This window comes from Hippopotamus amphibius, chromosome 12 (genome assembly GCF_030028045.1).
Source record: "Hippopotamus amphibius kiboko isolate mHipAmp2 chromosome 12, mHipAmp2.hap2, whole genome shotgun sequence".
Taxonomy (NCBI): Eukaryota; Metazoa; Chordata; class Mammalia; order Artiodactyla; family Hippopotamidae; genus Hippopotamus; species Hippopotamus amphibius.
In genome coordinates, this window is record NC_080197.1 from 8,059,150 (window position 1) to 8,071,347 (window position 12,198).

General features: G+C 42.3%; 1 protein-coding gene across 10 annotated transcripts in view; it reads left to right on the top strand.

Annotated features, from left to right (window-relative positions):
• Window positions 1–12,198, top strand: part of BCAS1 (brain enriched myelin associated protein 1) — a 102,036-nt gene that overhangs the window by 55,316 nt on the left and 34,522 nt on the right. For 6 of the 10 annotated variants that reach the window (XM_057703976.1, XM_057703977.1, XM_057703982.1 and 3 more), the window contains 4 exons: window positions 1,286–1,426; window positions 2,519–2,563; window positions 4,954–5,088; window positions 11,880–12,056. In XM_057703976.1, the coding sequence (XP_057559959.1) occupies window positions 1,286–1,426; window positions 2,519–2,563; window positions 4,954–5,088; window positions 11,880–12,056 (498 nt within the window). The remainder of the gene's footprint in view (window positions 1–1,285; window positions 1,427–2,518; window positions 2,564–4,953; window positions 5,089–11,879; window positions 12,057–12,198) is intronic. The other 4 variants (XM_057703979.1, XM_057703980.1, XM_057703984.1 and 1 more) reach the window with 1 other exon arrangement.

Consider the following 12,198-nt stretch of genomic DNA (forward strand, 5'->3'; position numbering starts at 1 on the left):
CAAAAAGCACTTTAAAGAACAACCTCGTGCGTGTGTGCACACGTGTGTGCGCGTGTGTGTACACACCACCTAAAGTAAAATCACCACCCCTGTAGGTACACCACACTCATCTGCTATAAACAAAATTTTCAGCGATCTTCCTTATCAACCTACTTAACGATCTGGATCTGAATTATACCTTGGAATTATAAAAAGTTCAACTCAGAGTTCTGATATGAACAGTAAGTTATATTAGAACCTGTTTAAAGTGCATCTCTTCCCAAGTAAAACACATTTTGCCTGGAGTTAACTAGAAAAGCTGAGAATGTTTTAAGGCCATGGCTTTCACCTGTGTTGGGTTTTATGACGTTCCAGCTCTTTAAGAGATGTTTCACAAGAAGCACTGCTTCATTCAGAGAGCGTGCTGGGGCTGAGGAAACCCTGTGGAATACAAGTGTTGTTATTACCTTTTAAAATATTCACCAAATGTGTTTATGCACCTTTATCACCATTCCACAAAAGCCTCGTTTTTAATGCAAGCTATTCTGGCCCAGTCCTTGGCATTCGGTTAACCCATGTGCCAAGTGGTGTGCAGGAGGAGGTGGGCTAGAAACTCAGAGAAGGGAACAGGGTCCATGGGTGCTGTGACCCAGAAAGACTTCACTGGAGAAAGTAAACTTGAGCCCAAGCCTAAAGAATGGATGGGTTCAAGGTAACTTGGCTTGGCCCAAGGTCATGGGAGTGAAGATGAAAAAAGGAGGACATTCAGCATCCCAGCCTCCTGGGTGAGTGAGAGGAGAAAATCTGTCCCTGTATCACATCCTTTGCACCAATTAACTCCCAGATCCTGAAAGCAGAATGATTATTTTAAAACATCAGTAGTGTGTTTTTTTTTTTTTTTTTTAGTTGATACAATTCACCACTGTGGGGAGTGTGGGAGATCAAATAGAGGCATCTTCCATGAGTTAGACTGGAAGACCACAAAGTACTGGCATCACACACAACCTCTTTGCCGAATTGGGAGAAAGGGGTTTTTGTGTGGGATGCAACGCGCTCTGCTGTGTTTGTTAGCCTCTGGCTCTGAACAATGTCCCTCCAACGAACTGCAAATGCTGATTATGTGAGAAAGAGGGGGCAGGGAAGGAAGAGTGACTCTCATAAGCTCCTGATTGTTCTACACCCCCGTGGGCAGAAGAAGTATGGCTGGAATTAGGGGGTAAGGGAGACAGGGGCACGAAGCAAAAATATTACTTTGAGAGTCCACATCCAACAAGTCGCAACCGTGAAAACTCTGTCTTGTTCCTAGGACGTAGCTGACGGCAAGGAAGAAGGACAGGAAATCCCATCTGTGAGTTGCTCTGTCCCCGGGGACCCTGAAGTACTGGAGGTTGCAAAGGAGGACCCCCAGACAGAGAATAATTCCATCATGAGCTTCTTTAAAACTCTGGTAAGGGGTTTCATCTCCTTTTCTATTCTGTTCCTCAATTCTATTGCTCGAAAGTTTTGTTAATTCTAAGAAGGATGCATACTTAAATGTTATTGTTCTAAACGGCTGATGCAGCTGAGATATTGGAGAAAAGGGACAAGATGTGCTTCATAAGGGAGTTGACTTTCAGTGAAGGATTGTTCAGTGCTGGGAACTGTGAGATGGACAGCGGGTGCCCAGACTATACGACATGAGTTGTGTGGTGGTGGAACTCTACTGCAATTGGATCTTACGGTCATTGATCATAAAAGTAATTGGAAAATACTTCCCTGAGTTGCTGACCTATCAAAGCATTTTTGTCACTCAAATAGCAAATAAAACTGTAGAAATCACTTTCTATCCTGTTACGTCTAAAGCTCCTATTCGATAGGGTGGAGGCAGGGACCCACGTCTTGCATTGCCCATGGCTTGGCACGTGCCAGGCACTCAAAAAAAGGGCCGAATGAGTGAACACACAGGTCAACAGACAGCTCCAAGTGTTTGGGCTCTTTCCAAAGACCCAGACCAACTTCAAAAGGTAAAACAGAAAAAGTCTACAGAACGTGCCACAAACACCAAAAGGTTGTATATCTGTTTGGATTAGTGGTCGACTTGGAAAGTCCGTGGCCTTCCAGAAGACAATTTTGAATGTGATCAAGCTCTTAGTGAATGTATAAGATCTGATGCATTTCACTATAAAATATTAGCTTTGTTAACTTATGTATACCTAGCCATAAGTCCGTGGGTTTCTGCTAAATTAAAAGGACTTCTCATTACATTCCTTACCTGTAGAGTGAACTGGACCACGCTAAATAAAAATATGAAATAGGGAATTCCCTGGTGGTCCAGTGGTTAGGACTTGGCGCTTTCACTGCCAGGGCCGGGGTTCGATCCCTGATTGGGGTACTAAGATCCCACAGCATGGCCAAAGAAAAGAAAGAAAGAGAGAGGAAGGAGAGAAGGAAGGAAGGAAGGGAGAAAGAGGAAGGAAGGAAGGAAGCAAGCAAGCAAGAAAGAGAAAATCACCCTAAAGAGCTATGGTTTTTAACATTTGTTTTTTTTCAAACTTTTAAGGTTTCGCCCAACAAAGCTGAAACAAAAAAAGATCTGGAAGACACGGTAGGTCATTTGAAGTGTGTTTATGGTTGGGTTTGTGTGTAGAATTGGACTTGGATTTATGTATACTTCTTTGTTTTTTGAATTTTATGTGCATATGACGTACATATACACATATACATATTTAGCAGTTTAATAGTGCTGTTAGACGGTCTTTAAAATGTTCTATTTACGTTAATGGTATTTTAATGAAAATTTTGTTGGAAAGCTTGAAATATGTACCAATTCTGGCTAATGTCACAAAAACCAATTTCTTATACAGAATAAGAACAGAATACTAATAATTATATATCATCTTAGTCTTGTTAGTTGTGTGTAGAGAAACCCAGGAAATATGGTAAAAGCCACTGGAAATGAGAGTGAGGAGACTCAATTTAAAGCAGATGTAAGCTGCTAGATTTTTGGTTTTTAAAAAATGTCTTGCTTTGTTTTTCATGTAATTTGAAAAAAATTAGTCCCCACTGCAACGACAATTGCTTGGTGACATGAAATAGTCACCAGTCGACACTTGCCAAATGAAGGAACGTGTAGAGCAGTTAGGATGCCCTAGAGAGTGGGCACTTTTTCACCGTCATCCTAGACATTCAGCCAGTTCCCCTCAGAATACATTTTGTTTGGAATGACTGCTTTCTAGAGATGTTTTCCCTTTGCACTTGACAGAACCGATTCTCTTTAGTAGAACACGTGGTTTAAATCTCACAGGAATCATGAGGAAGATTTAACTTGGTGACAGATAAGTGTCTTGTGGCCTTCTCTTGATAACTGAAAGTGCTTTGAAAGACACTGGGACCAAACAAATGGCTTGGCCAGGCCAGTACATCTGCTCCCCGTATCTGAAGGGGCTAAGTTGTGAAAAGGACCCTAGAATTTGTCTCAGAAGATCTGCGTTCAGGCCACAGTCCTGCTGCTTGACAGCCGTGTGATCCTAACCTGTCTGAACCCAAATTTCCACATCTGTAAAATTGGGGCAATAAAAATTCTACCTCCCCAGCCCTAGGACTGAGTGAAGGTGCGATAGCACCTGGTAAACCATGCAGCTCTATTCACGTTATTTCCATAGTCACTGCAGGACAGACTGAACACCCGGGCTACATCTGTATTGTATCAATTGGTTCCTCTAGAATTTTCTTCTTCCATTGCAAAAAAGATATAGCTGAGGCATCCACATGCATCTTCCTATAAGGTTATTTATTTGCTACAAGGCAGCTAGGGTCAAGTTCAATGAATGGTCGGGTCCGAATGTTTCTCTTTGGGTTCTGTGTCTGGCATTGTTGGAAATCACATAGTCAGCACGATAAGCTATAAACAGTGGGATATGTGGGTGTGTTGTGTGGCTTCCCGAGTGACCTGATGCCCTCACTCTCTTTAGCTGCTCACGCATCAAGACTCCCCCCCCCGAATGTGGTCCCAGCTGAAAGTACTTAGTGATAAAATCTCATGGCCCTGCCCAGAGAGCTGTGGGCTCATTGCTGATGGAACTGGATCTCAGAAGTGGGTTTTGTGAATGTAGGTTGTCCGTGACACCCACAAACAAACCTCTTTCTACCAACCTGGTTCTCATATTTGTCTTCTTGGCATCTTTTCTACTGAGGTTCTTGGATTCATGCTTTTGAAACGTGGACACCTTTGCCCATCTTCTCATTTGGCCCTGGGCGATTTTTAGCACACTCTACACCCCACACAAAATCCCCCGCCATTTGTGACTTGAGACAACAATTCTGAATGGTTGTAGCTGGGCTATTTGAGTTCCAATTTCCCCTCACTTTGGCTCAGTGGACTGACTCACTCTAGGAACATCTTTTGCCTGGGAGATCTGCCGGTCTAGAAGTCAGTTGAAATTTTTGTGGGTGGTGCTGCTTCCCTGAAGTTTCTAATACCAAACAAGAGGAGATCAGGTTGAGAATGAAGCCACTTAGTGGCAGCACTTGACTCCAGGATGCAAAAACAGGTTGCTTGTCTTCGGGTGTATTTTTTCCTTTTTCACGTGACAATAGCATTTAGATATTTAAAACCATCAGGTAGGGACTGCCTTATCTTTTTCATTTCTTAAATTTTTTTCACCTGAATATTTCATGTCCTATAGACAAAGCTTAAATACCTTGTTATTGTCTTTAGCAAAGAGAGTTGCATTCATCTGGGTCATTTAAATAGGTTGCTGTTTTGAAAATCAGCGTGCACCTGAAATAGACTGTGAATTTGCTCTTGAACAAATTGTCTTTGAGAGTTTGAAAAAGATAAGTATTCACATGATGTCTTGTGTTTGGGAGGTGGGGGTGATATACCAGCAGCTAATTAACAAAGTGGATTACTGCATTTAAAAACAACAGGAAAAAAAAAAACACGGATTTTGTTTAAAAACAAAGTTCTAAGCTGTTACTGCTGTTGCCCGAAAGGCATCTAAAGCAGAAAGTGTCTGTGATGGCCAAGCTGGGCAGAAGACGTCCGAGACCCAGGCTAAAGGCACCAAGAAAAAGCACCTGCATAGCCCCAGGCTAGGACTCGCCTTTAGAAAATTCTTTAGGCATAAGGTCTGTATCTTGTTAAACTAGGAGGAAAAATAAGAACCCTGGTCCTCACCACATGACACACGTGCCCATCTTGTATCCACCCAGTGCCACTTCAGTGACGTCAGAGCCTTGGGTGGTGGGGGTCGTTAGAGGGGAATTAAGTATTATGTGAATCAAATTTCAGAGATTTTAAGCCGCCATAGTTGTAAACATCTCAGACGACTTTCTTAGTGTGGACCAGGGTTCTGAGATTATTCTTCTAACTCAGTGTTTCCCAAATGTTGAATATTTGCATACCACCTTCATCTTTGACAGATACACCACTATTTACGTGACATTTTTATACTGAAATGGACTTACTTCCTATTTAAAGATATCTTTAAAAGAAACTTTGTGTTACATCACATTTGGAAAAGCAGAATCATTTTTCCTAAGAGGAAGGTACCATTATATCAGGAATAAAAAAAGATTACATTCTAGCTACCTCGCTTGTGTTACGCTCTGAATCTATTGCCCTTTCTAGCTTTATGAAAAGGCAATTAGCCAGGCGTAAGGAAATGTTAAAGATTTCTCTACCAGCACCAGACTGAAAATTTCCCCTGAATGGTCTTAGGAAGATTAGAATTGAAAAAGGAAAAGTATTTTCACGATTTTAATATTATTTAATATCATATCTCAGCACAGTCTAAAGCCATCTCTGATCCTACCAATGGTATGCTTTCTACACTTTGGGAAATGCTCTTCTAACTTCAAGATAACAATTCTATCTTCCTGCAGTCTGTTCCTTCTCTTCCCTGTGTTAACTAAACTTATACTGAGCCCAAATGGAAGCCCAGGCGGAACCAAACAATGAATGAAGGCAGAGCAAGTTCTGGCTCCATGATCTTGGGAAGTAAAGACAACATAGAAGTCAGTTTTGGAGATTTCACTTTTTTCTAATGTCTAAGAAAATGCCATTGTTTGTCTGAAACCATCAATTAAAAGGATCCCTGACTTGAGCAAGCATGCTTCTACACTTGTTGAAAATATCCACCATTCTCCACTAAGTTGAATGAACTTATTTTAAAAACTTCCCCAGCTGGATGTTATAGTCCCAGAATTGTGTATGCAAATAAAAGCTCCATAGACAGCTCTCCTGGCTGAATCTATATTTGCATAAACAAACTCTGTTATGCAGCCACCCTTCGATTCCCAGACAGGGTTATTTTGTTCCGTAAAGAGGGAAGGAGGTGGATGAGAGATACGGCAGTGGGGAAGGGAACATTAAAAAGTGGTACTACTTATGCGAGCGACCATTTGGCAACTGCTAGCGAAACATGTCATAGATCTGGTACAAAGGAATCTAGCTGAATTCCCATGGGGCGCTTTGGTGAGTCGGGAGCCCTAAAAGTTTATGATGCTATGACTCCCCCCGCCCCGCCCCCTCGCCCCCTCCTGCCCCCCACAGATCTGCATTCATTATGACATGCATTTCACGCGCTGCAAAAGTCCACGTCTCCAGAATCTCCCCGCTCCTGCAAGTGGACCAGCCAAATTCAGTATTCCTGGGGCTTCCCCAGATCATTGGCCTCACATCCTGCCCACTGAGTTGCCTTTTGGGGTAGGAGAGGATTCTGGAACTACTGGGAAGATGGAGAAGAAGCAACCTTTCCTGGGATTCTGTAACACAGACCTAAGGTTTTGCCTTGAGTTCCCTTCAGTCTATTTTTTTATGTCCAAGTAAAATACGGGGACAGTTCCCAGATGTTCTTAATTCTCATTTAGACAGCAGTTTGGTAGAGCTCATTGGCTTTTACCTTTGTGCCTAGGACAATGTTTTTCTTTTCCTCAGTTGATTGTTCTGTTGTCCAAAGCGATTAAAAAAATAGGGCCATTAAAACTGACCGGCCAGAGTCCATCGGTGAACCTGTTGCACGATTACAGGAGGTGTGATACTCATCCTCCTCGATTTCAGGTGACCAAGACAGAAAAGAAGACATCTGAGCAAATTCAAGGATGAAACATTATCTTCTAGTTTTGCTCTTTCAAAAAATACAGTGGTTATCAGTTCTGGTTAACTCCTAGGTTCATTTCTGTGTATGTCAATTTTCCTTCCTATAAAAAGAATTTTGCTTAGTTTAAAAGAAGAGGAAAGCCTGGACCTAATCAATGAAATAAGTTTATTGTTATAAGTAATAAAGGGTCAGCATTTCTTTGCTGCATCTGATTTTTTTTTTCTTGGCTTAATCACATGCAATTTCTCATAATAAAGCATTTTCACACGTCCTGCAAACATTGGACATGACACATGCACAAAAGGCAGGATATTGTTTTAGAATGTCTTTGCCATGCTCAGAAATGTTCCGCTCCGCACTCAGATTTGCTCAATGCTTACCCTCTTGGTAAGGCAGCTAAAATACCAGCAGCTACCTCAGAGGATTCATACTCTTCTGCCATACATTCATTGTTTTTTGGTTCTTGCTATAATGTTTACATCTTACTAACTCTCCCCTCTCCCTAGCTTGTTTTTTGGTTCTTGCTACAATGTTTACATCTTACTAACTCTCCCCTCTCCCTCCTCAAATGTGGAAACAAGATGAAAATTTATTGCGGAATAAGGTAAGGTGATCTGATATGCGGTCTCCAAATCTAGTACATTAGAATTTCACGAGTAGTGATATGCGGTCTCCAAATCTAATACATTAGAATTTCACGAGTAGGGTTGCCAGATAAATAACAGGTGCCCAGTTAAATTCAAATTTCAGATACACAGCAAATAATGTTTGAGTATACATCTATGTCCCAGGCACTCTTTGGGCCATCCTTATGCGACAGAAAATTATTCTTTGCCAATCTAAAATTTAGATTTAACAGGACATCCTATGGTCTCATTGTTATTTGCTAAATCTGGCAACCCTGCTGAGGAGATTGTCTCCAGAAAACACAGAGAGAATGTTCGCTGTCTCCTCTGTAGTGCACAGAGTATGAATTCAGAGGATGCTGGTGGAACACCATTTGGGGCAATTCTCTGGGAAGCGAGGAGATGAGTAGGCAGGGAGAGGATGATTCATGGGGGTCTGTGACTCCACGGCCCAGTAAGGAGGTGGACGGAAACATGACATAGCAGGCTGCTGTGTGGGTAGCTCTCTGTGGTCCCTCTCATAAAGTTAATCTCTTCTTTATTTAATGCCTATTTTGAGCCAGACACTGGGTCTGATGGGAGGTAATGGTGACCAAGACATAACAGCTCTTACCTTCACAGCTCTCAGAGTCTGGCCAAGGATATGTGTATTCAATAATTACACAAATATATTAGTTATATTATAGTACTGTGATCGAATCATGTAATGTTTTTCAAAGATCTCAGGGTATCTTCCCAGGGCAAGGAGAATTGGCCATTTCCCAACAAAACTGATCAGCATAGGTGTGTTTCTCAACCTTTTTCTCATGATCAGCCCCCCAACCATGAAGCTTCTTTAGATATTTTCTCCCTGATTGCTCTTCTCTCCATGGAATTTTAGGACAACAGATATACTGTTTATCTGTTTATGTACTGTGGCCCTTAGGACCAAAGGTGATACTAATATTTAAAAATTGTTATAACACATCCCCCCAAGAACAAGGACAATATCACCCACAGCTGTCCCCCGACTTGGGTTAAGATTGCCCGGTTGAGAATGCATGGTGTAGACGGTTCCATCCCCTGATGGGCAGAGCAGCACGTAGAGTGGGGAGATCTTGGTTTGTTGGAAGCAGTGTAGATAGATTAGCTATTGAGAGTTCGGGTATCAGACTCCCTGGATTCGGGAATTAACTCTGTCCTCTCATTAGTACAATCACAGGCAAGTATTTAACCACCTTGGACCAGAATTTCCCTAACTTTAAAATGGACGTAACAAGTAATTCCTTCCTCATAGGACTGTTGTTAGAACATTCAATTGCTTAGAACGGTGCCTGGCACTGGTACCTTTTATTGTTATTATTAAATCAGAGTTAAAAGTTGGCCATCTCTCTACCTGGTCCAAGGGGCTGAGAGAGGAGGCTGAGGGAAAGAGGTAAAACCATCCAAACCAGAGGTGTGTGATGTCGTGGAAGAATTCTAGAACTCCAGAACTTTTTTTTTGGTAACCTCTATGTGGCTTTGGCTGAGTAGGCTGAGCACATATAAAGGGGTAGCCAGGAGCTGGATGGGTAACACGGCCTCTCAAGTATAGAAAGCAAAGCAGCAGAATTTAAATCAAAACAGCATGGGGCTGTTAAGCAAAGGAGCATCTACTGTAATGACATGAGCAGGATGGATGATGTACTTAAGCCAACAAGAACCTTTTCTTAGAGATGGAAGTGAGGCTAGCCCCACCCCCCAGATTCTTGATCTAAAATGGACCCTTGAGCAGATGGGGATTTTTCCAGGAGAGCAGAAGGGGAGTTGATGTTGGGGACCACGCCTGGCTACTCCTGCTCTTTCTGCCTCCGTCGTGGCCCTCTGATGCTTGCCGAGGGCTCTGGCAGCACGCTATTTCCTGGGCCTGGGGTGCTCCTCCTCCTCCCTCCTGTTAATTTCCAGTCACCCTTCAGACCACCGCACAGCATCCTTCTCTGTCAAGCCTTCCTGACTGCTGTGATGGATCTAATTCCCTAGTTTAGCCTTTTTTTTTTTTTTTTAGCACCAAATCCTTCCCTCCACCCCACAGCACTTATCATAGTTGAAATTTTACTTTTTTTTTTTTTTTTTTGGAATTATTTGCGCACTCTCTCTCTCTCTCTCTCTCCCTCTCTCCATGAGGACATGTAACCCCAGCACTCAGTACCCATCACAGGTCATAGAAGGCAGTTGATGCATTTTTTATGAGTAAATGAATAAATCATAATACTTTCCTCCTATTTCCTGAAAAAGAAAGCAAGCTAGTTGGTGGAGGGCACTTCCCCTTCAACCAGTCCTCGTTAATTTAATTACCATTTAGAGCTAAAACAGCACCAGGTGTCCAAGACCATTTGGAGCATGCATAAATGCAGAACCGTCTGAGCTCAGCCATTTTGACTGCACTGTTGATACAAGGCAGAGGTTATTTTAAACCCCAGCATTATGCGGTTTTATACATTTTTTAAATGGAACTGGGATTATTCCAGGATCACCTGTCACAAAAGTCATTTCTACACATTGGACCTTTAGCTCCTGATTTGAACATAGAACCTGCTCAATAAATGACTCCCTCTTAGCATCGAAAAAGTTAGCACAGAAGATATTGTGTCTTGCATCAGACGGTAAAGTTATTTGGGAACTCCCTTTGGAGGGGCAATGCCCAGTGTGGAAAGAGTGCCATGGAGGAGCCGGAAGTCCGGATCTGAGGCCAGACTGTGACCCTGGCTAGTGTCAGACAGATCGTGGACCTCAGTTTCTGCATCCGTGAAAATTCTGGCGTTGGATAAGATGGTCTCTAAGACTCTTTCCAACATCAAAAGTACTCTGAAGTGTTCTGGATTTTTCCACACCTTATTTTTACTGCCAGAATTTTTAAAAATATTTATTTATTTGGTTGTGCTGGGTCTTAGTTGCGGCAGGTGGGCTCCTTAGTTGTGGCATTCAAACTCTTAGTTATGGCATACACATGGGATCTAGTTCCCTGACCAGGGATTGAACCGGGGCCCCCTGCATTGGGAGCATGGAGTCTTCACCACCACACCACCAGGGAAGTCGCAGATTTTATTTTTTTATCTGAAAATGTAGTCAAAGATCTGACATCCCTGGGAATTTAAAGGGTTATATCACAAGTCCCTGGACCAAGAATCATTACAACAAAGATGCTTAAGATGACGAGATTAGGTCAGACAAACCCAGTGTTAAACTTTTTAATACAATGTTCGCTCATGTCGAGATAAATGGAGACTGTAATTCTCCCAACTGTTCCTTTGTCCCCTGAGTCAGGAGGTGGCAGAGCACGGAAGTAACAGCTGAGGAGTAACACTGAGGAGGTCAGATGTCCCACTGAGGAGGTCAGATGTCCCAGCATTGGAACTCAGCCTGGCCGCTCAGAGCGAGGAGAGTTGGGGGGTGGGGCGTGGAGAGAAGGTGAGGGCGAGAGAGAGAGAGAGAGAGAGAGAGAGAGAGAGAGAGAGAGAGAGAATAGGGACCGAATGAATAGCATTTGGAGTTTTATGTCAATTACAATCCATTCAATCACATCTAATTTAGATGTGGAGGCTGCATCTAAAACTGAAGAAGTGGGAGTTGTGGGTGCTCTTCAAACTCAAACCTCTTCCCTGAGTTCCTTATACACACTCTATAGACTATAGGTCTGTAGATCTTTATAGACTAAACTTTGTAGACTATAGATCACTATAGTAACCTCTAAAGCAGAATGTGGGAGGAAAACATCAGCACTTCTCTTTTAAAGTATATTTATTGGAATCCATCTTTCATTTCCAATTTGGATTAGTAAAACAATACATCCTTATCATGTAAACAAAAACGTGTGTATTGGAGGTGCATGTTCAGTGTATTTTTACTGCTGTGACCATGGTCAAAAGAAGACCAGTGGCTTCAACACGAACTAACATTCTAACAGCCAAGTGCCTCTTCCATTCACTTTGAGTCCTGATGTGTTACTTACATAAACATGATACATAATGGTTCTATATATATTTTCTGCAAAAGGAAAATATCTTGACTTTTTCCAAGATTTTAAGACAAATCTACATCCATGTAGAACATTTGGAAAATACAGAAATTTATGAAGAAGATATTTAACGTGCATAACCTTAGCCCATATTTGTAACAGAGAGATCTTTCGCTTTTGAAATCCTGAGATCATTTAAATTTTTTAAAACTCTTATAGGGTACCGAGAAGTCACCAACCACTTCAGCCGACCTCAAGTCAGACAAAGCCAACGTTACACCCCAGGAGCCCCAAGGGGCCGCCAAGAATTCTACATCCACTGAAACAGCAAAGGAAGGTGTCAAGGAAAAGGGGGGCCCCACCTCTCTGCCTCTGGGCAAACTGTTCTGGAAAAAGGTAAGTCCTAGTTTCAAGATGTGGAGAGTCCTTGGGCTAGCACGACTTGAGAAATGGTTTCTGTTGGGCCAACTGACGTATTCAACAATGCATGGAGTTTCTTCTTCTCCAAAATGACTCAACTTGCCATTGAGTTAAAGAC